The 24,013-nt window shown below is 50.6% G+C and overlaps 1 protein-coding gene across 6 annotated transcripts in view; it reads left to right on the forward strand.

Annotated features, from left to right (window-relative positions):
* The window catches only part of DIP2C (disco interacting protein 2 homolog C), a 395,318-nt gene that overhangs the window by 271,461 nt on the left and 99,844 nt on the right, over window positions 1–24,013 (forward strand). For all 6 annotated transcript variants that reach the window (XM_026478673.4, XM_026478674.4, XM_026478675.4 and 3 more), the window contains 6 exons: window positions 978–1,069; window positions 6,932–7,042; window positions 20,080–20,203; window positions 20,472–20,581; window positions 20,697–20,799; window positions 22,494–22,558. In XM_026478673.4, coding sequence (XP_026334458.2) covers window positions 978–1,069; window positions 6,932–7,042; window positions 20,080–20,203; window positions 20,472–20,581; window positions 20,697–20,799; window positions 22,494–22,558 — 605 coding nt within the window. The remainder of the gene's footprint in view (window positions 1–977; window positions 1,070–6,931; window positions 7,043–20,079; window positions 20,204–20,471; window positions 20,582–20,696; window positions 20,800–22,493; window positions 22,559–24,013) is intronic.

Genomic DNA, 24,013 nt, shown 5'->3' on the forward strand with positions numbered 1-24,013 from the left:
ATTCAGCTTTTTTTTTCATTCAAAACAAATGTTATAAACAAAAAACTTCCAAATTTAGCTTTTACATTTAAAATAGGGAAAAGATTAAAACAGTGATTTATGGGAAAGTTAAAGTTGCTCCTAACTGTTGTTACGATCACATTAACAAAATGTCTAAAGCCTTGCCGGCTTCCTAACGCGCGTGGAAGCTGACATCGTGAAGGACCTTTGTGTGTCTGAGACGTCATGTTGGATTTCAGAGTCATTATATTCCGTCTCAGGCTGTGTCCCCGCCTGGGTCACGCTGAGGGAGCATCCAGCACTGGGATGGGGGCAGGACGGGAAAGTTGCAGATTCTTCAAAGCTGTCCATTCTTTCTTCTGTGGTTTTTTTAAATCCTGGTTTTATAAAATCCAGCTTTGTGGTCCTTTTTTTTCCCGGAGTTCAAAACTTCAGCTCAGAATACTTAGTACCATCTTTAAGTTCCAGCATTCCTCTCCAAAAATCGTGACGCTCTGAGGCTAGGAAGGTTGGATGCAGAGAAACTCAGGACTTGGGGAGGGAGAGGGCAGGCCGTACAAAGTGTGTCCCAGTCCTTTGCGTGCATTACGGTCATGTGAGCTAGGACCTGCTAACGGAGGAGATGTGTCATTTTGCATAATGCTAATCAGCAGTAGGCGCTCTTGCTGTGATCCCTGCCCTGCTTTACTCCCTGGAAACCTTCCCCTACAGCTTCTGTGATGGTAAGTTTCCTGTGGCTCTGCTGGAGCTATTTGCACGCAGAGAGTATTTGTATCAGTACCTTATTCCAGTGTTGAGGCTTCTCAGACTTCATGAATCAGAGCTGTGGCTCGCATTTTCCTTCCTGATTCCAGGGACGCAGGATAACTGGAAGGCTTAAAATAAACTTGTACTCTCTCCGGTTTAATGTGCACATTGACACGTAGCTGAAAATGCACGTGTCCGCTTACTTGTGTCTTTGTCATTTATATTAATAGGCAAACTGTGGACAAGAAGTATGAAGGTTGCTTACAACATCCTGCATAAATTAGGTACAAAGCAAGAACCGATGGTACGACCTGGAGACCGGGTAAGTGCTCGTTAAGTTACTACATCTGCAGATCATCGGTCCTGTGCAGCAAAGACACCTGCTGTCGGAAGTCCCACGGTTCAGTGTCCCCTAATGCTAATGGTCCTAGATCAGGCTTTGTTACGTTAACTGAGAATTAGGATTAATTGCACAAGATGTCATTAACCTCCCCAGCAATGCCATGAGCTAAGCTGGAGTCCTCCCGTTTTATCCGTGAGGACACTCGGACTGGCGAGGTCAAGTGTCACATCGGGGAAGGCATGTACCTAGGAAGTGGCTCAGCCAGCACTCACGTCCATGCCCGTCAGAGCCCGGAGCCTGTCCTCCAGCCACGGTCCTGATGTCGCTGTGCCCTCTACCTGCGCGGGCAGGACAGCGATTGTAAAACTGTGCTTGTGTTCGCCGGTGAGCCTGACCGTCTTGGCAGCACGTTGCTGGTCCCATTCCGTTCCCGGTGTTAGATTTCTGTACAGAGGCTACTGTCTTTTGTTGATAAGCAAATTTTTATCCTTACTTGATAAGTTATAGAGAGTGGATGTTAGTATATCTATTGCAGTGTTATACCCAGAGCACTTAATAACCTTGTCCAGCTTTATAGCCCAATTTAGGTGTGGGGCTGGGCTTAGAACCAGGTTTTCTTGCTTTCAAATGTTGCACCTTTTCCCCCTTTGCTGCTTTGTACCTTCAGCCCCAACACTGAGTTACCCTACCTAGGCCCAAAGAACTCTAATTGAATTTCGTAAAAATACTGCCAAGCACCAAACCAACAAACACAAGCTGCAATTTACTTAAGATATTATAGAGAAATGGGCCCATCATGAGGAATTTTTTAAAAGATTGCCACAGCCTTGTGTGGTGGGCTGCGAATCTTGACGTTTTTTTTTATTAAACAGGTTTAACCTCTGGCTTTTAACTGTCAGTGATAGGTCTCACCACTTCCTGATCGTAAACCTTGCTACAAAGCTACGGTCCTCAACACGGTGCATTACTGACGTGAAGACAGACGTGTAGACGGTGGAGTAGAGAGCCCAGAGAGAAACCCTCGCGTGGGGGGGGGGGGGGATGGTTTTCATTAAGAATGCTAGGACGTGGAAAGGGCAAGGACAGTCTCTTCAACAAATGGTGCTGGGAAACTGGGCACCCACAAGCAGAAGGAGAAAGTCGAACCTTTATACCATCGAGTAAAAAATTAACTCACAATGGATCAAAGACTCAAGAACAAAAACGATAAAGCCATTAGAATAAAACATGGGGGAAAGCTTCATCACACAGGATGTGGCCGTGATTTCTTAGGTGACGCTGAAAACACAGGCAACAGAAATGAAAACATAAATCAGAGTAACCCCTCTGTGCGGCAGGACGCTACCGAGAGTGAGAGGCAGCCTACGGGACGGGAGAAGACGTTTCTACAAATCCTGTATCTGGGAAGAGCTTAGCCTCCAGAACATGTAAACAAAACTGCAGTTCAGCAACACCCAAAAATAGAAGGTTAAGAAACGGGCAGAGGACCTGAATAGACACTTCCCCAGAGAAGCTGTGCGGGAGGCCAGGAAGCACCTGAAAAGATGCTCCACACCCCTGCTCGTTCGGGGACGAGTCTGGTAAAACCGCCGTGACACAGCACGTCGGCACGGCGGCAAGAAGGAGGAGACGGGAACCTCGGCGCTGCCGGTGGGGACGTCCCTGGTGCGGCCGCTGGAAAACGGTCTGGGGTGCCCTGGGCAGCTCACCCAGAACTACCACGTGATCCAGCAGGCTCCCTCCCCTTCCCGAAGAAGTGAAAGCAGGGGCTTGAGAAGTACGTCTACGCCAGTATTCAGAGCAGCGTTATTTACAAAACCAAACGGGGGAAGTAACTCAAGTGTCCGTGGACAGATAAGCGGAGAAACGGAGCGTGTACACGCAGGACTATCACGCAGCCCTAAAAAGGACACCAAACCCTGGGTGGGCCTGGGGGGTTTTATGCTACGTGAAACGAGGCAGCCACCAGGGCCAACGTAGCAGATGCTTAGGCCAGTGAAATTCTAGGGGACAGAAGCAAGGGGGCTGGAGGGAGGGGTTGGGGGAGGAGGAGAGGCTGGGCCGGGGCTGGGGGAGGGGCTGGGGAACTGGCGCTTCGAGGAAGCGAGAATCCTGGGGCTGGTTCTGGATGGTGGGGGCTGCACGGCGGGACGGAGGTCCTTACTGCCACTGAGCCGTGCGTTTGGAAATAGCTGAGACGGTCCGTTGTAATGCGATGTCCCCCTCAGCTCCAGTTTGCTGGACAGTCTTAGGCTCTCGGTCGAGTGACTCGTTAAAAGTTCTGTGTGGCTCCAGACTGTTGAAGTTCCCTGACAATAACGAGGACACAGCAAAGCACGTCTGTTCAGCTAAGATGCCAGGAGGAATTGGGGGACCCGGTTTTGACAGAATAAACTGTGCAAGGAGGTTTCTCGGCAAAGGCTGATGTGAATTGTGTGAGGGGAGCTACTCTTCTCAGTTCTGTTAAACATCATCGTGTGGTTAGCGTCGGGCACGTGCATATCCGTGCTTTAATTAAACAAACGTGACGATAGCCGTCAATGGATCACAACCTTCTGTTGCAATAAACAGAATTTTTTACCCTCTTTCAAAATGACTTTTGAATAAAACGTAGTTTTCCCCAGAATAATGAGCATATTCAGTCTTTGACAAAAAAATTTAGACATTTTTCATGTGGGTGACCTTATTAACGCAGTTTGGGGAATTACCTTGGGCCTTTCAAAGGCATTTATGTGCCTAAGCTGAATAGTGTTTTGGGATGTGTGGTGGGAGCGTCGGAAGATAGGAAGATGCTTGCAGTATGAAAGCGTATACAGACACGTTAGTGATAATTAGCGTGTCTATAAGTGGGAGAGTGAAAGGGGCCCCAAGGAGGCATAGCAGTGGGAGATGCGCTGTCTGGGAAGGGGAGAGAGTGAGCTTTCTCATTCGGGAGGAGCCCGCCACCTGAGAAGTCTTCCCAGAGAGAAGCCAGCTTGCAGGCCGGCGTGGAAGGAGCCGAGGCAGGAAGGTGTGCCGTGCACAAGCGGGGGTGCGGCCGCCCCTGGCGCGGGGGAGCCGCGGGCGGGCTGAAGCAGGAGGAATCGATCTAACGAGGTGGGACTCGCAGATGCTGGGGACTCGCAGATGCTGGGGATGCGCCTCCGCGTCTGGGCTGCTGCCGTGCCCCGTGGGTAACCAGGTCTGGTGAATCCTCAGAGGAACACGTGGAGCAGGGAGTGGAGGGGGCTGCGTGGCTTTATGAGAACCAGACCCCCGAGTGTGTGGGCTGCGGGGGGTCACTGCGGAGCCACCGGCAAGACGGGGCGTGTGACTGGTTCGGAAATGGAAGGAGGGCTTCCCGTCTTGAAATGGCAACACCAAACAACAACAAAAACTTTCCCGTTTTACTCTGAGTCTTCAGGTGTCTGACCCCTTCTGTCCATTACTCTGATGTTGCTGAGAGAGAGAATAATGTCCAGTTTTATGTTCTGTCTGTGTTTACGTTACGGTGGCACGTGGCATTTCATCCTACTTAGCACAGCTCTGCAGGGTTATGTCACGTAGCACCGTCAGCACGAGCCGCAGCGACACGGCCGCAGCGTTTGAAATCCCAGGTCAGGCCGGTGTTCACCTGACCGAGCTGGGCTGGTTCCAGCCCCGGATTGCACATACAGGACGGGTCTGGGCTGGCAGTGTCACTGTGTTGCTCCCGGTTCTCTGCTACGGGTGAGGACGCCCCTCCCGGACAGGTGCTTTAGGAAGACGAGTCCGTGTTTACCTGGTCCCTTAGGAACAGGTGCAGCCGTCAGCTTTGGATGGAAGCTCGACGTCTTCTGTGTTTTTACTGCAGCTGGAACGACTCCCTCAGACTTCTTGGTCTGTCTCAGGGAGAGGAGCCCGTGGCCGTGGTTCTCGGGAAACTTGCGAACTCTCACTTGAATATTGTTGCTTTGCCGACTGCAGATCTAACAGCAGGTGCTGTGACCTCAGCCTACCAGTTGAAGGCAGGACACCTGGGGCTAAGATAAACCTCAGAGACGTACAAATAAACCCTCTTATTCCTTCTGGAAGGTCCTGCTAATGGTTGCCTGCCCTCTGGCTGGGACAGAATAAGTCACTTCTCAGGGTTTCTCAAACACAGTTCATCAGTACTGCGGGATGGCTGTTACTGGCCTTACAGGGCTTTGGTCTCTCATTTTGCCAGTTTTAATCAACTGCAGGAATGCCATAGAGAAAGGAAACCTTCAGTTAATCCCAAACTTAATTTTTTTTCCAGCAGCTCTCCTGTGTGGCAAAATTTCCAACATGGCCAAATTTAAGATGTGGCCCGTTCTGTTCCCACCTGCAGTCTGAATCCCTTTGTGCCAATTTGATTTCTTAAATATTGAGATAGAGCGTCTTATCCAGCTGTTCATGGCAAAACTAATAACTGCTAGGTAGGATATTATTGGAGAAAAAACTGGTTAAACTCCCGAGTGAGGTAATGCAGAAGTGATCTCTGCACCTTAAATCATGGGGCCTGTGAGCTTATGATCACGCAGCAAACAGTTGTCTGCGGGGAGGAGAGCAACACGGACGCGGGACCGGTGTGCGGGAGTGACAGGCTGGCATGGGCGTGGGGTTCCGCAGAGCAGAGCGGGGAGTGTGGACGTAGGATGGCTACGGTTTGCCCAAGGAGGCTTCCTGAACGAGACAACGGGAAAGGCTGCCCCTGGAGGAGCCACAGCGACAGAGAAGCAAGTTTGGGTCCACGGCCGACGGGGTCCACGGCAGACGGGGTCCATGGCAGACGGGGTCCACGGCAGACGAGCTGCACGGACACTTACGTTGGATGACGTATTTGTGGGATAGTAGGTGCCAACATAAAGGAAAGTTTTGACAAATGTGCATAAAACACTAACTGGCAATAAAAACAAAACAGAAATTACATCAAGTCTTTGCGTCAGGTGTGAGAGTTAATGCTATCAGATATATTTAAAATTCATCGTGATTTTAGGGCACGTGTGAAAACACAGGTAAATAGGCAAGGGGAACGAAAGTGCTTGATGTAAGGAAGAGTCATCACAAGCCATCCTGTGGAAAAGTCATTCATCATTAAGACAGCCTCAGGGCTATCAGCAACGTAGTTTAAAAATCACACTATCCGTGGGGATTTAAAGTGACCCAACTTGGATAACTCCATGCGAATTGCGCCCTCCACTCCCGAGGCCGCGTGGGAAGGCAGTGGGTAGAACAGGGGAGCGGGCGTTCACGGAAGCCTCCTGTGTGAGGTCCAGGCTGGTTAACGTTCACGTCTGCAGCCGTGCGCCGGGCCTCACGCTGAGCCCTTACCGCCTTCTCAGGTGACCTTCCTCACGACACTAGGACACAGGTAGGAAAACTAAGGCCCAGAGGGGCTAATACTGGCCTGGGACCAGAGCAGAGTCCTGTGTGGGTCCACCTGGGACTGTCAGCCCGCCCTCGGGAGGAAGCACACTGGCGAAGGCCACGTGGGCACACGAGGGAGCACCTGCTGAGCCCAGGAGAACGGTGAGAAGAAGGTGGTGTTGCCCCATGATGGCTCACAGTGAGCAAAGGTGCACGGTAGGGAAGGTGATGTGCAAACAGTCGGGATGGCTATATCCCTGGGCGATTCTAGATGACCGTCAGTAACGTGTGCAGCTCCGCATACATTAAGGGAAGAGTACATGTTAATTACCGAAAGGTATTATCCGGTACACACCTAATTTTCGCTCCAGACTCTATTCTTACTTAGAGCGTGAGCCCTGCAGACTGTGGCGATTTGCCTCCCTCTTTGGTATTTTGAAAGCTGGTGGCATCAATTGGATGGTTAATCCCTCCCGCTCTGTGTCCATGCAGGTGGCGCTGGTGTTCCCCAACAATGACCCTGCTGCGTCCATGGTGGCCTTCTACGGCTGCCTGCTGGCCGAAGTTGTTCCTGTGCCCATTGAAGTCCCACTCACAAGAAAGGTAAAGAGCGTGTGGTTAGTCAGGCCTGTCACCACTGGGGAGTGTCAGGCTCGGCCGCAGTGGAACGTTCTGTTGTGAGGTCAGAATACGTAGGCGGCTGTTTTTTAAATGGCTTTTCATTTCAGCAGGATGTGGATCAAGAAGCACAGAGATGTTTTTGTTGTTTCTGAGGCTCTGTGCAGGTTTTCGTCAGCCGTGTTGGTAGAGGGAACAGTTCCTGACAAGCACACCTCAGCGGCAGGATTTAGCATGGGCAGCTCCCCGGGGGTGGAGCTTCTGGGCGATGGTAACAGAGCGCTGATGGGGGCCGTGCAAGACGGTGGTGCAGGAAGATGCGGAGCTCACCTCTTCCCGTGGTCAGCCCACATCTACAGCTACATCTGGAACAACTCCCTCTAAAAAAAGACCTGAAAACGAGCTGATCAGCTCCTTCACGTAAAGTGAGGGCAGTGGGAGAGGCAGAGATGCTGTCTCACCAAACGCCCCACCCCTGCACTGCAACCCACACGTGGGAAGGATCTCACAAATTTGGAGCACTCTCCTGGAGTGAGGGTTTTGTGCCCAAAGTCAGACATTCCAATCCTTGGAGCCTGCACCAGGGAGATGAGCTCCCCAGACACCTGCCTTTGTAAACATTAGTGCTTGCGTCCAGCATCCTCATGGAGCTCACGCTCAACTCACTTGTCCCACGGCCCCGTGCAAAAGGAGCAGTTTGAAAAGTGATTGCGCTCTGTGTGAAGAAGAGTCATTTGCTAATCTTAGAGCATCTTCCAGAGGGGCAGGGTGGGGACTCTCTGGGGACAGAGGCACAGATATGCACCATTTTTGCGCTTTGCTTCTACCTTGGTACTGTGGCTCTGCTAAAGCCACCAGGTGTACCCAGGCCCCCGTGCACGCCTGCTGCATCAGTGAAGCCAGTGTGCACGCCACAGCCCCACACTCTCCTGGTGCCTTGCTAGAGCTGGCAGGTGCACACAGACCACACGGGGAACACCCATGCATGCCTGGCTCTGGTAGCCCGGGGGCTTGCACATCTGGGCCCCACAGGACTGTATCACTTGGAGAGAGTTCTTGACAGTTGGCCACCCCAGGGCACTGCACGGACAGCACCCTGAAACACATGCCCAGTCTGTCTGTGATCAAGGTCTATTTACTTGTCCTGGGGCTGCAGCATGAGGCACAGGCTTCAGGTTTGGCACACATTTGGAGACTACGGAGGGACTCTCAAGAAACACAGATGGGGGACAACTTCGCACTCTCCCTTGACCTTGCTATAGCTCATGGGCACCTCCCAGAAAGAAGCTATACACTCATCTGGAGCCCTGATGCTTGGAACTGTAGCCCAGGAGACCCTCCAGACGTCCTGGTCTGGAGGCCAGCAGGGTTATGATGGTGATCCCACAGGACTGTATATATTAACGTACATTGAAAGCTGCTGCCTAAGAACCTGGCTTCTGGTCAGCCTGAAACTGGGTGCTCAGTAGATTCCTCCCTTTGGAATGTGGACGGGTCTTGGTACACCCTCAACAATGGGAACATATCAGGAATAAATCTGGCTGCTTAGAGAATCAGAAAAGTTCAAGAGACAACCAAGGACCAGGCTGCATGTGAAGAGTCATCACTTGCACGGAGACACTGGGAGAGGTGGCTGCTCCCCTTAGTACAGAGTCAAACAAAATGAAGACACAGAGGAATTTGTTTCAGAAAAAAGAACAAGAGAAAACCTTAATGAAGTGGAGACAAGTAATTTACCTGATAAGTAGTTCAAAGTAATGGTCATAAAGACAGTCACTGAACTCCAGAGAAGAATGGATGAACACAGTGGGAACTTCAACAAGGAGATGGAAAACAGAGGGAATACCAGACAGGAGTCACAGAGCTTAAGAATAACATAACCGGGGCGCCTGGGTGGCACAGCGGTTAAGCGTCTGCCTTCGGCACAGGGCGTGATCCCGGCATTATGGGATCGAGCCCCACATCAGGCTCTTCCGCTATGAGCCTGCTTCTTCCTCTCCCACTCCCCCTGCTTGTGTTCCCTCTCTCGCTGGCTGTCTCTGTCAAATAAATAAAATCTTAAAAAAAAAAAAAAAAAAACAATAACATAACCGAACTGAAGAATGCCCTGGGAAGTTCCCACTCGATGAAGCAGAAGAAAGCATCAGTGATCAAGAAGACAGGACAGTAGACCTCACACAGAGCAGCAAAAAGAAACGAAATCAATTTATTTTAAGTTAAGATCACTTCAGGGACCTGTAGGACAACATCAGGTGGAACAGCATTCATATTAGGGAGTCTCAGAAGGAGGGGAAAGAGAGAGGGGCAGAAAATGTGATTGCAGAACTAATAGCAGAAACATCCCTAACCTAGGGAAAGAAACAGACATCCAGGTCCAGGGAGCCTGGGGAGCTGACAGTAAGATGAATCCAAAGAGTTCACAGCAAGACACATTATAATTAAAATGTCAAATGTTAATGAGAGAATCTTAAAAGCAGCAGGAGAAAAACAATGTGTTACATACAAGGAAACTGCTAAGGCTCTCAGCAAATTTTTCAGCAGAAACCTTGTGGGCCAGAAGGGAGCAGCTGGATATATTCAAAGTGCTGAAAAGAAAACCTACCATCAAGGATGCTTTGCCCAACGGTGACAATTCTGTCATTCAGAATTGAAGGAGGGATGGTTTTCCAGACAAGCAAAACCTCAAGGACTTCATCACCGCTAAACAGGCCCTATGAGAAATGTTAAGGGACTTCTTTAAGCTGAAAAGAGAGGGCATTGATTAGTAACAAGAAAATAAATCAGAGTATAAATCTCACTGGTAAAGGTCAATGTAGAGTAAAGGTAATGGATTAATTACTTAATAAAACTAAAACTTAGAAGGTTAAAAAGACAAAAGTAGTAAAAATCATGAAAACTCCAATACTTAGTTAAGGAATACACAAAGTAAAAAGATGTAAGTGTGATATGAAAACATTAAATAGGAGGAGGGCAGGTAAAGTCAGTTTTAGAGTATGTTCACACTTAAGTTGCTATCAAATTAAAATAGACTAAGATACACACACACATGTGTGTGTGTGTGTGTGTGTGTGTGTGTGTAGACTGTTGTATGTGAACCTTACGGTGACCAACAAGCAAACACCTCTAGTAGAGACACGGAATATAAAGGGAAAGGAATCTAAGTGTAACACCAAACAAAGTCATCAAATCACAAAGGAAAAAGAGAGGAACAAAGGGACAGAGAGGCCCTACCGAAAACAAGCCAGAAAATAATTAACAAAATGGCAATAGGAATCTACTTATCAGGAGTTACTTCAAATGTAGAAGGACTAAATTCTCTAATCAAAAGACAAAGAGTGAGTCAATGGGAAAAAAGCAAGAGCAATCCTTATGCTGCCTTCAAGAGACTCACTTCAGACCCAAGGACACACAGAGGCTGAAGTGAAGGGTTGCAGAAAGATATTCCATGGAAGTGCAAATGGGAAGAAAGAGGAAGAGCTGTAGTTACACCAGACAAAATAGACTTTACAACAAAGACTGTTAACAAGAGACAAAAAGGGGGATTACATAATGATAAAGGGATCAATCCACGAAGACGACATAACATTTGTAAACATTTACGTACCCAGCATAGGAGCACCTAAATATATAAAGCAAATATTAATAGACCTAAAGGGAGAAATGCAGTACAGCAGTAGTAGGGGACTTTGATATCCCACTACACCAGTGGACTTAATTTATGTAGAACATTCCATCCGTAAGCAACAGGTTACACATTCTTCTCAAGGGCATTTGGAATGTTCTCCAGGATAGATCCCATGTTAGGCCACAAAGCAAGTCTCAGTAAATTTAAGAAGAGTGAAATCCTATCAAGCATCTTTTCTGACCCACAGTGGTATGAAACTAGAAATCAGTTACATGAAGAAAACTGGGAAATTCACAAATATGTGGAGATTAAACAACGTGCTACTGAACAACCAGTGAGTCAATGAGGAGCTCAAAGGAAAAGGTGGGGGGAAAAAAAAAAAAAGAACAGCTTGAGACCAGTTTAAAAAAAAAAAAGAACATACAAAATCTGTAAATTCAGAAGAAGTGGTTCTAAGAAGGAAGGTCATAGTGATACAGGTCTACCTTAGTCCATGAGAAAAATGTCTAATAATCTAAACTTAAACCTCAAGGAACTAGAAAAAGAGCAAATGAAGCCCAGAGTTAGTAGAAGGAAGGAACAAAGATCATCGTGGGAATAAATGAAATAGAGACTATAACGAGACTAGGGGAGAAAAATCAATGGCACTAAGAAGCTGGTTCTTTCAAAAGATAAGCGAGGTTGATACCCTTTCAGCTGGACTCAGCAAGGAAACAAGAGGACAGGTCTCCAATATAATCAGAAATGAAACAAGTGACAGCCGACACCAGAGAAGGACAAAGGGTTATGAGAGACTCCTGGGAACAACCGTATGCCAACACATTGGACCCCAGTTCCTGTATACCTTCACTCTCCAAGGCCGAGTCATGAAGAGCTAGAATATCTGAATACCGGTTAGTAGTAAGAAGAGTGGCTCTGATCAGCAACCTCCAGCAAACAGAAATCCAGGACCGGAGGGCTTCACTGGTGAATTCCACCAAACATTCAAACAGATTTAATACCTATCCTTCTCAGACTCTTCCAAAACATTGAGAGGAAGGGAAGCTTCCAAACTCATTTTACAAGGCAGCTTTACCCTGATACCAATACCAGATAAGGACGCCATAAGTAAACAAAATTACAGGCCAATATCCCTGATGAACATACATGCAAAAATCCTCAACCAAATATTAGCAAACGGAATGCAATAATATATTAAAATGATCATATTCCATTATTTAGTGGGATTTAGTTCAGGGATGCGTGGATGGGCCAACATTCATGAATCAGTGTGACACGCCACATTAACAAAATGAAGGTTAATCATATGATCATAGATACAGGAGAAGCATTGGCAACATTCAAAAATTTTTTTACGTTTTTTTTCAAATTCTAGCTAGTTAACATGCAGAGTTACATTACTTTCAGGTGTACAGTGTAGTGATGCAACAGTCCCGTACAACACCTGGTGCTCATCAAAGCAAGTAAACTTCTTCATCCTCATCACCTGTCTCACATCTCACCCATACTCCAGCACCCCCCTCCCCAACCATCAGTGTGTTCTCTACACTTAAGAGCCTGTTTCTCGGTTTGCCTCTTTTTCCCACCTTTGCTCATTTGTTTTGTTTCTTAAATTACACATATGATTGAGTCATATGGTCTTTGTCTTTCTCTGACTGACTTATTTCACTCAGCATAATACTCTCTAGCTCCATCCATGTTGTTGCAAATGGCAAGATTTCATTCTTTCTGATGGCTGAATAATATTCCATTATATATACCATATCTTCTTTATCCATTCATCAGTTGATGGACATCTGGGCTGTTTCCATAATTTGGCTTTTGTGGATAATGCTGCTTTAGACATCAGGGTGCATGTATCCCTTTGAATTAGTATTTTTGTATTCTTTGGGTAAATATTTACTAGTGCAACTGCTGGATGGTAGGGTAATTCTATTTTTAACTTTTTGAGGAACCTCCATACTGTTTTCCAGAGTGGCCGCACCAGTTTGCATTCCTACCCACAGTACAAGAAGGTTTCCCCTTTCTCCACATCCTCGCCAACACCTGTTGTTTCTTGTGTTTTTTATTTTAGCCATTCTGACAAGTGTGAGGTGGTATCTCATTGTGGTTTTGGTTTGCATTTCCCTGGTGATCAGTGGTGGTGAGCATCTTTTCATGTGTCTGTTGGTCATCTGTATGTCTTCTTCAGAGAAATGTCTATTTGTCAACATTCATTTTTGATTTAAAAAAAAACTCAGCAAAGTGAAGCTAGAGGGAATACGCTTCAAAATAATAAAGGCCATGTATGACAAGCCCACAGCTAACCTTTCACTCACTTGTGAAAAGCTGAAAATTTTTCTTCTCGCCACTTCTATTCAACATAGAATTGGAAGTCCTAGCCAGAGTAGTTAGGCAAGAAAAAGATGTAAGTGGCATCCAGATTGTTAAGGAAGAGGTGAAACGATCTCTATTTGAGGATGACATGATTTTAGAAGACTCTACAAAAAAACTATTCCGATTATTCAGCGAATTGAGTAAAGTTGTAGGGCAGAAAATCAACATATAAGAATTGATTTCATTTCTATATGTTAACAGTGAACAACCAGAGAAATTAAGAAAACAATCCCATTAATACTTACGTCAAAAAGAGTAAAATACCTAGGAATAAATTTAACCAAAGGGAAGAAAGACCTATACTCTGAAAATCATAAGACATTGATGAAAGAAATTGAGGAAGACACAAATGGAAAGATATTCCATGCTTATGAATTGGGAGAAATAATATTGTTAAAATGTCCATATTACCCAAAGCAATCTACAGATTCAGTGCAATCTGAATATTAAAATTCCAATGGCACTGTACACAGAAATAGAACAAACATTCCATAAATTTATATGGAACCACAGAAGACCCCAAGTAGGCAAAGCAATGTTGAGTAAGAACAAAGCTGGGGACACCCGGCTCCCTGGTTTTAAATTACATTACATAGCTGTAGTAATTAAAACAGTGCGGTATTGTCAAAAAACAGATAGTAGGTTAGTAGAATGTAATAGCCCAGAAATAAACCCACACATATATTGCCAATTAATTTAGGACAAAAGATCCAAGAATACACAATGGGAAAAAGACAGTCTCTTTAATAAATCACATTGGGGAAATTGGACAGCCACATGCAAAAGAATGAAACTACACCCCTATCTTACCCGCTACACAAAAGTTACCTCAGAATGGATTAGAGACTTGAATGTAAGACCTGAAACCATAAACTCCTAGAAGAAAACATGGGCTCCAAGTAAGCTGCTTGACATCAGTCCTGGTGGTGATTTTTTAGATCTGACACCAAAGGCAAGGACAACAGAAGCAAAAGCAAACACGTGGAACGGCGTGCAGAGCAAAGGAAGCCATCAGCACAAGGCAAAGGCAGGGTGCCATTCCTACGGAAAGGGAGAAAATGCTTGCAAATTGTGTATCTGATAAGGGATAATATCCAAAATATATCTAGAATTCATACCACTCAATAGCAAAAGACACAATCCAATTAAAAAAGAGGGAGAATATCTGAAAAGACATTTTTCCAAAGGACACACATAGACGGCCAATAGGCCAAAGACACGCAGCATCACTAATCATCGTGGAAATGGGATTTAAAGTCACAATGAGGGGCGCCTGAGTGGCTCACTCAGTTGAACGTCTGCCTTGGGCTCAGGTCATGATCCCAGGGTTCTGGGATCGAGTTCCACATGGGGAGCCTGCTTCTCCCTGTTCCTCCGCCTGCCACTCCCCCTGCTTGTGCTCACTCTCTCTCTGTCAGATAAATAAATAAAATCTTTAAAAAACACACACACACAATGAGGTATCACTTCATACCTTTTGAAATGGCTAATATTAAAAAGATAAGAAATAGCAAGGATTAGCAAGGATGTAGAGAAAAGGGAACCCTCGTGCATTGTTGGTAGGAATGCAAACTGGTGCAGCCACTGTGGAAAACAATATGAAGGTTCCTCAAAAATTAAGAATAGAGCTACTGTACAATCCAGCAATTACAGTAGGTATTTTTCTAAACAAAAATGAAAACACTAATTTGAAAAGATATATACACCCCTATGTTCATTGCAGCATTATTTACAGTAGTCAAGACAGGGAAACAACCTAAGTGTCCATCAGTGGATGAGTGGAGAAGAAAAGGTGGTGTACACGTCCATCACTCAGCCATAAGAAGGGATGAGATCTTGCCATTTGCAATGACGTGGAGGGACCTTGATATGCCAGTTGAGATAAGTCAGAGAAAGACAAGCACCATATGATTTCTCTTAAATATGGGATCTAAAAAACAAAAAACAAACTCATAGATAGAACAGATTGGTGGTTGCCAGTGGCGGTGGTTGTGGGGAGTGTGAAATGGCTGAAGGGGATGGACAGGCACAGACTTCAGTTTAAATAAATCAGTCGGTATATGGTGACTGTATACAGTGATAGTACTGCACATTTGAAGGGTGTCAAGAGAGTAAATCTTTAAAGTTCTTTTCTTTCGTAGTGATAATTTTGCAGTGTATACAAATATTGAATCATTGTTTTACATCTGAAACTAATAGAATGTTATATGTCAATTATACCTAAATTTAAAAAAAAAGAACATTGAGTTTAGTAATCTGTCAGTATCTCAGTGTTTGATTATCTCATTCCTCAGGATCATTACATGAGAAATCTGGATAGATGATAGGGTGTTGGTTGTTGCTCATGTTTTGGTGTTTGAACATTGTGGAGTCCCGTGCTCACCTATGATTTGCCAGATGTAATTCTAAATCTTGCTGTTACAGCGTAGTCAAGTATAAGAAACATATGTTGTACATATCCCACATATCAGTGTTTTTTCGTCCGCGTGAATGACGTTCCATAGTAAAGCAAAGGTACAGAAACTTCAGGAAGAGACAAGGGGAGGAGACTCTACTAGGGTTGACATTGGTGGTCCCTGAAGACAGATGGTCTGATGTCATCCGAGGAGGGGGAGCCGAGAGCCATGAGGTGTGGGCCCCCAGTCACTGGTTATGTTCTGTGTTATGCCCTTGGACCCTGCACTGGATTGATCCAGTCTTCATTCGGCACATTGTCAGGCACAGACTGTGTGCGATCCTGCTCCTAGCTCCAAAATGTCATGGTTTACATGTGCCCAGGCTCAGAGTTTCCAGAGAACTTTCTGGGTGTCTGTGGCCGCTCTGACACTCAGCGGGGTCATTCGCCTTCCAGTGCGGATGGGGGCTGCCTCAGGGTCCACTCCTTGGAATGGAAGGAGAGAATGTGGTGTTCCCTTAGAAAATGAAGGGGGACGGTTGCTGTTTTGGTTTCCTGGTTACAAAACCCGGGAGTTGCATACTTGACCTCTCGGGCACGCGTCCGTGTCAGGCAGAGCAGCTGGTGACCCTGGAAGTCAGGGACACCCTGCAACCCCTGACCGCAGAGCCTCCCCCAGTGGCCCGATTCCTGCAGGTGTTTGCTGCCAGCGCTCCAGGTGTGCGGTAGACACCCCACACAGTGCTTCCTCAGAACCTGAGTCCTGTGATCTTCACACCTGAGGAATGTGGAGGGGTTTAGGGATTGAACGGATAGCCACGTTCTTCTAGGTGAGTCTTTGGTGCCATGGTTAGTTCTACTACAGTTAACCTGAAAGCCGACTCGGGGACATATGATGCTTCTCTTTCCTGGGTGTCAAGTTCAGTGGGTTGAGGCCATTTGAAAGGCACAGGGCTGGTGACCTCAATTCAGGCTCGAAGCCCTCGCAGGTTTGTAGTCAGTAGCATCAAAAAGATCACCTGGAGTCAGTGGCCAGAAAACCATCTGAACAGGGGGCACGTGCCTCCGCCCTTCCTGCCACCTGGCAGCACAGGCACATCATTTCCAATGCCACTGACGCAAACATGCAAAAAACCCACCGTGGCCACCACTTCACTTTGTGGTGCTTTGAAAGAATGAGGTTAAGTATCCTTTGAACATTTGACAGACGTATAAGCCATTCGTTTTAATTGTAGTGGAAACCTTTTTAATGGTGTGAGTAGGAAGTTACTGCAGTAATGGTCCCTGGGAGGGGAGGTGTTTCGTCATGGGTTGTGCTGACCACGGGTCAGCCCCCTTTGCTGAGGAGAACCTTTAGCGGCCACCCGGGTGGTTCAGGGAGGGTCCGTGCAGTGTGTGCACCGAGAAGGACTTCTGCTGGTGCAGCTGTGGGCAGGGGAGCGGAGTCTCACCTGTGCCTTGTTGGCCCTGCTGGGACTTGTCTTAGACGGCTAGGCTGTGACCTCCCAGACCCTCGGATTATCAGCCTGTGCCACGGGACCTGGAGACCCTTCTCAGAAGAAAATACTGAGGTTCCTCTCTCCACCAGACCATTTCCTCATGGAAAACAGAACCAGGAGATGACTTTGTCTTCCTGAAGCCAGAAGCCGAGCGTCATTCCTCAGGCTCTTTGATGTCAGAACATGACATTTGTGTCTCAGAAAACTTATTTTTAGGGGCGCCTGGGTGGCTCAGTCAGTGAAGCGTGTGCCTTCAGCTCAGGTCCTGATCCCAGGGTCCTGGGATCAAATCCTGCGTCAGGCTCCCTGCTCAGCGGGGAGCCTGCTTCTCCCTCTATTCCTCCCCCTTCCCAGCTGTGCTCTCTCCCAAATAAATAAATAAAATCTTAAAAAAAAATAGTCTTTTAAGAAAAGAAAAAAACTTACTGTTACACAAAAGAACCCTCTGGCGCCGTGCAGTGCCGATCGGGTAAGGTGATGGGTACGTGAACATGTCCTCTGTCGGCCGGGTCTGTACTCACTAGATTTGCCACAGAGGGCCTACAGAGAGCCAGTTTTCCAAACCCTGAGTGTCGTCCAGTGAACCGAGCGCTTTAGTCTCGTGCGTTTATTCTCCATCCTAGTTCCTGGGGTGGGCGGAGAAAGCTCATCTTTCCACACGGGGTTGGCAGCAGGAGGGACTGAGTCCCTGGGTGGTTTGGCCAGGGTGTGTGGAGCCCCAGAGGGCGCATCCAGGGGCATTGCCGCACTGGGCCTTGCAGGGTCGTGGCAGAGCTGGGACAGCCTGTTGCTGTCGCCCTGCTGAGGGGACGGAGCCTGAGTGAGGCCAGCAGTCAGCAGGGCACATTTGTCGGCCGGCGAAGAGGCTGCACGGTGTCTCAGCCAACCCGGCCTCTGCCGCGGGCACGTGAGTCTGATGGGAAAGCGGCAAGGCCGCGAGGAAGGGGTCCTGTTCCGAGGACCACGGGCCCAGGGACGCAGAGGCCTGGGGGCACCTGAAGCCCATGCCCCTGAGACACCTTTGCCCCCTTTCTGTCCTGCTGCACCGCCTGAGAGCCGGCGAACTGCCCCGTTGGCAAAGAACGAAATCGGATCAACACCAGCTGGTAGTTGTGGGGCCACAAACCCTGAGCGAGTTCACAGGACGGACTTTCTGTGAGCTGTCCTCGCATTTGCTGGTGTTCTTCTTGGGAGCGTGATTGCTGCGTCCTGACTGGGGGCCTGGGATGGAACAGACCACGGTGGAGGCTCCAGGGGTCATCGGTGAGACCAAGGAGAGACTTCTTACGGGGTGACATAACGTGGCACCTCTCTGTGTTGCGGGAGGGTTGGAGGTGACAGGCTGAAGTCAGGTGTCGTCTGGCTTTCCCTGAAGTTCACAAGAACTTGTGACCGGGGAGGTGGTCACTGTCCTGACAGCCCAACCCTTCAGAGGAAGGGCCCTTGCCCGAGCCACCTCAGGGCTCGAGTCTACATGCTCTGTGCAAAGCCCTCCTGAGACGGGATGCAGCTCCCCAAAGCCGGCAGCACGTGGGCTGGGTGGACAGAGCTGCTTGCGCACAGTGGGCAGTGGAGCAGGAACTTAGCCGGTGGAGACGACAAGAACCCCTTCCAGCTGAGGGTGGAGCAGGTGTGAGGTCTGAATTCCGGCTCAACTGTGGCCTTCTGTCCATCAGTCTCCTCGCCTGCTGTCCCACCTCTTCCTCTGGCTCAGCTGTCCCGTGTGCGTGATCACATCGTTTCAGAAATCAGTGAGGAGCACATTCTAGAAAGTCGGGTGCAGGAGAGCTGAGATGGGAGGCGAGCCCTCAGCCACCCGCCCTGGCAGGTCACGGCTGACAGCCTGCGCTCGCTCCCCTGCACTGGTGCTCACGTGGCCTGGGGCTAGGCGGTCTCAGCAAAGTCTCGCTCATAAAGAGCCAAACGGGATCTCAGAACCTGTCTGGATGTTTGGCAGCGTGATACCCAAATTCACATTCGAGTGACCGTTAAAAACTGCTTGAAGCAGCGGCACGTGAAGGAAGAGTACCTGAAACGGGCACGTCTGTCTGTCGGGCGCCGGCCCTCCGCTCCCCGCTTGGGCTGCACGCGGCGTCAGGAGGCTGGTGGTGCGCAATTCCACGTAAGGATCGTGGCTTTCCCTGTGGGTTGAACTGTGAACCAGGCACCGGAAAGGCTAGTGGTAAGATGTCAGTGCTGCGGACTTCCATGCGGGAAACACCCAGGTCGCCGTGTGCTTTCTTAGCGGGCCGCACGTGGGCAGAGTGAGAGGAGGCCGTGGCTGGTCCACGCACAGTGGGAACGAATGAGTGTGGTCTGCTCACCGTGTTGTGATGTTTGGTTGTAGGAATGCCCGCTGCTTCCCGGCTTTTGCTTTCTGAGTCAGACCTGGTGTGACTGGGGGGCATAAAGCAAGCCGGTTGAACAGACGTGCCACAGGCAGCTGGACGTGGTCAGCGACAGACCACAGGGTGGCCGGGCCCCGGGTTGCCTCTCCCAGGACATCAGTGCTGGTCGTTCAGGGCTTCCAGACTCAATGTCCTACAGTGTGTGGGGGGGGGGTCCGTCCAGACCCGTGTCCCCGCTCACAGACGAGACCCGCTCTGGGCACAGGATGGCAGTAGGTCTTCATTATGTCGGTCGGGACTGGGCGTCCAGCTCACCCACATCACGTGTCATCAAACAGAGCAGGGCCTTGTGCTCTGAGCATCTTTAAAATCAGACTCCATGGCAAGTAGGAAGATGTTTCCTGGGCTTTTCTGTTCTCCGCGATAGTTACGTTCTGGGGTCATCGTCTTAGAGAACCGGAGGGAGACGCAGCACAGCCCTTTCCGGAGACCCGCTGCGTGTCAGCCGCACCCTGAGCACCATCCACGCTCCTGGGTCCCTCCGTCGCAGCAGACGCGGAGACTGAGGCCGAGCTGGCCGGCTGCCCTGTTCAAGGTCCCGTGGCGGCAGGCACAGCCAGGGACGCGACCCGGCTTGCGCAGACTCCTGTTCGCCCCCCACACTGCTGGTCGTTCAGGGAGGTTCCCTCTGTCCCAGATCCCAGGGGCGAGGCTGCGTTTTGCCAGGAACGCAGCCGTCCTTGCTGGCTTTGTGACTTGTGTCCCTGTCGCTTCCCCAGGACGCAGGAAGCCAGCAGATTGGGTTCTTGCTCGGAAGCTGTGGAGTCACCGTGGCCTTGACGAGTGACGCTTGCCACAAAGGGCTGCCAAAAAGCCCGACCGGGGAGATCCCGCAGTTCAAAGGTACGCCGCCACCCGGAGCCTTGCTGGGGACTCTTCACGCAGGAAGGTCCTGCGTGTCATCAGGTCGTAGACGCACTCTTGCACACGCGGCCGTCTCCGATAACATGTCACCTGTCGTCTGCCGTGTGGCCAGTTTAGCCAGCAGCGTACGTGCTGCTGACGTCTGAGCTCGCGGTGCTGTCCCACGGGCCACGGGGAGGGGACGGGATGCTGCAGGCCTGCTTTCTGGGTAACGCTCCCCGAATGGGGGGTGTTCTCTGTTTCCAAGGTTGGCCAAAGCTGCTGTGGTTTGTCACCGAGTCAAAGCATCTGTCTAAGCCCCCTCGAGATTGGTTCCCACACATCAAAGATGCGAATAACGACACCGCGTACATAGAGGTGGGTCGCATGCGGGCTTCTGGCGGGCGGGCAGACTCTGGCCTGGCTGGGACAGCTGTGCGGTGGGCGCGCTGACCCTCGGAACACCCGTCTGCACGACATCCTCTCGTTTCAGTATAAGACGTGCAAGGACGGGAGCGTGCTCGGGGTGACCGTGACCAGGATCGCGCTGCTGACGCACTGCCAGGCCCTCACACAGGCATGCGGCTACACGGAAGGTATGGCCCCGATGGGAGAGCGCGTCCCTGGGAGGCGGGAGTGGGCCAGTCGAGGGACTGCGTCCGTCCCCACCCCCGCGGTAGAAGGAGCCTCGTGTTGGTGCGCAGCTCTGCAGACGGTATCTTCCCGTTGTCCTCGCCGGGCCTCCCCCTGCGCAGGGGGACAGCACTGGGGCCCTTCTCCTCAGGACGTCGGTGCCGGCGGGTCAGGCCCACCCTGTGGCCTCACTTAACCTCCCCAGAGGCCCTCTCCAAGTTGCACCAAGTTGCCGGGCACGGGTTCCGCCCGTGAAGTCAGGGGACGCCGCTCATAACAGTTGATTCCATGAGAATTCACCCCTGGGTGCATGTTAGGGTCTTTTTGGGATTTAAAAAAAAAAAAAAGGAAAGGAAAAAGCCCATGTTCATCCGTCCCCAGCAACTCGGAGTCTCTGCTGGGGTTTGTGCGAGCTCCCGGGGTGGCGGCCACAGCCCGGAGCGTGGTTTTCATGATGCACGTTCTTTCCCCTGAGCGCGATGGTCACGGAGGCCAAGCGCTGGGGTCGCCGGGAGTAGCCAGGCAACAGCGCTGACAGCTGCTAAACAGCAGGGTCCACGCAGATAACCCGCTCCCCCCGGGCTTCTGTGACCAGGTTCCCGCAGCATCGCCCTCCCCTGTGGAACAGTTGCTCTTCTCATTCTGTCCTCATGCTCTTGCTCTCTCCGCCCATCCTTCTAGTAATCTCCTTTGTAAAGAACAATTTGTTGGGGCCGTAGGAATGTTCTGGCTAATGTCCAGTCCCCGGACTGGTTTCCAAGATATTTTCCCATCGATACGTGTGGCCGCTAGTCACCACCACCCTGCTTGCCGGCACTTTCTGTTTTAACTGCGATGCTGCCTGCAGCCTCGTGACTCGTGACCTGTACTCCTCACCCTGCTTCTCGGAGGTCCAGGGCTGTGGCCGTGATGGGTGATGCGGAGGAAACACACACGCACACCCACACGCTCCTTACTTGTGAACATAATATGCTTGCAGAAAACGGGACAAGGCCACTTCCTTTCAGCGTGGCCGCCTGTCCCCTGTGAAGTGAGGCACACGGTACTGAAACTGTGGCAAGCCTCACGAGGAGTGCGTGCGGACGTGAACGGGTTGGTAAATGCCTGGCTGTGGACAGGCGGTGTCGGGCCAACGCCCACACCAGTGGACAAGAGTGATTCCAGAGGCGTTGCTCAGGGCGTCATTGACCCTCAGCGTGGCCCTTGTTCTCAGCCTTGTACTTTTAGTTCCCGTTTCTGCCCCTGAAACGCTTGAACGCTATTCTGTCGCTGCCCTTCCAAATCTCGGGCCTCCTTTGTGACCCCAACCCCAGCCTGAGGCTTCTGGTGACATTCGCGCTGCATTTGCTGGGAAGAGCTTCCCTTTCCTGGGACAACCCATGATGGAAATGAAAAGAATCTTAAAGAGAAAAGGACAAGGCAGGGCAGGGGGGCAAGCCCACAACAAGGAGGAGCGAAGTGTTTTAAGTGACGTGTGAGGGGCTCTCACTGTGGACATGTGTGTCAGGAGATTATCCAGAAGCCTCTCCAGGCAGGGGCACAGTGTCTGCAAAGATACCATGACGCCCTACCAAGGCCTCTCCTGCCCCTGATGTGAGGCTGTGTTTCCCTTGGTCTGTGCGTCTCGTGGGAGCAAACGCCTTCTGTTTCTGTGCAGCGGAAACCATCGTGAATGTGCTGGATTTCAAGAAGGACGTCGGGCTCTGGCATGGAATCCTGACAGTAAGTGCGACCCCGTGTATGTATGCTGGGTGCGCTCGATGCCACGGCCAGAATTAGGGTCTGTGTGCAGGGCGGCTTGGGTAAGCCCCCTCCTCCCGCATGGGGAGAAGAGCTGTCACCATTAGATGCCCTCAGTTGTCCGCGAATTTGACTTCTGATGCCCCGTGCCCCCCGCGGGAGTGAGCACGCGGACCCCTCCAAGGCCCCGGACCCCTCTGAGGCCCCGTCTCCCACCGCCACCGCGGGACTGAGCACGTGGACCCCTCCTTGGGGGCTCGGGGGAACCAGAGTATCTCCCTCCTCCTGGCGTTCAGACTGCAGCAGCGTTACTTGTGTCCTGGGTTTGGGGCACTTCTCCCCTGCGTGTGGTTTGGCTGTGACATTCTCGCTCTCTGTCCTTTCTGTGAGTCTGTGGCTGTTTGGGAAGCCTGCTCCGTTAGGCTCAAGGGAGCGCCTCACGGGTCTCCCCATGGTGAGAATTGGGCTCCCGTGCCCCATCGTTGTTAGTGTTGTCTGATGAGGGAGGGCGCTCGGAAGCTGCAGGCGGGTTTGTGGAGACGCAGCCTTGTCACTGAAGACGCGCTCAGCCCTTAGAACACGCGCAGCGTGGCTGCTTGCGGGCTGGCCGTGTCTGTCGTGGGTGCGATCTCCACGCCCTGCTTCTCTAAGCTGCTTGTGCAGGAACTGTGTCAGAGCTGGAAAATTCTAGCGGCTTGTATGTGAGCGATGGGGCAGAAATACAGAAAGCAGGATTTGTGGTCTCTCAGGCTGAATTTGTGAGGACAGGGGGACACGAGCATTGTCTAGACTGAAAGTCAGGGGTCCACACTAGTCCTTCCTGCTGTGGTTTGTCTCTGCCCTGGATGCCTGGCGGGGGTAGGAGGTGGAAACAGCTCCACGTGCACGCTCACGCGGAGAGCACAGGGTCCGGGACCCCCGGCTGGTCTCAGCCCTGCCTTCTGCGGTTCTGTGCCTCCAGGCACGTTGCCTGCACCCAGGTACCCTGCACCGCAGCGTGCCTACCTGTCCAACGCGGTGACGGTCCTGCGTGAGGACGGTGCAGCCTGATGGCGCGGCGAGCGCTTAACCCACCGCTCCGCCCGGTGGTTGTGGCAGTGCCTTCACTGCTGTTGACGTCATTGTGTAGGGACCTCTGTGACAGGTGGTGTTGCTGTTGTTACCCACTGCTCACTGTTGCTCTGGACCTCAGTTCTGAGTCGTGTCCCCATGTCCAGCCTGGCGGGGGGCGGGGGTGCCCAGGCCCATCGTGTCCCACGTCCAGCCTGGCGGGGGGCGGGGGCACCCAGGCCCGTCGTGTCCCCATGTCCAACCTGGCGGGGGGAGGGGGCACCCAGGCCCGTCGTGTCCCCATGTCCAACCTGGCGGGGGGCGGGGGTGCCCAGGCCCATCGTGTCCCACGTCCAGCCTGGCGGGGGGCGGGGGCACCCAGGCCCA

Source organism: Ursus arctos, unplaced genomic scaffold (genome assembly GCF_023065955.2).
Source record: "Ursus arctos isolate Adak ecotype North America unplaced genomic scaffold, UrsArc2.0 scaffold_30, whole genome shotgun sequence".
In the NCBI taxonomy this organism is placed as follows: domain Eukaryota; kingdom Metazoa; phylum Chordata; class Mammalia; order Carnivora; family Ursidae; genus Ursus; species Ursus arctos.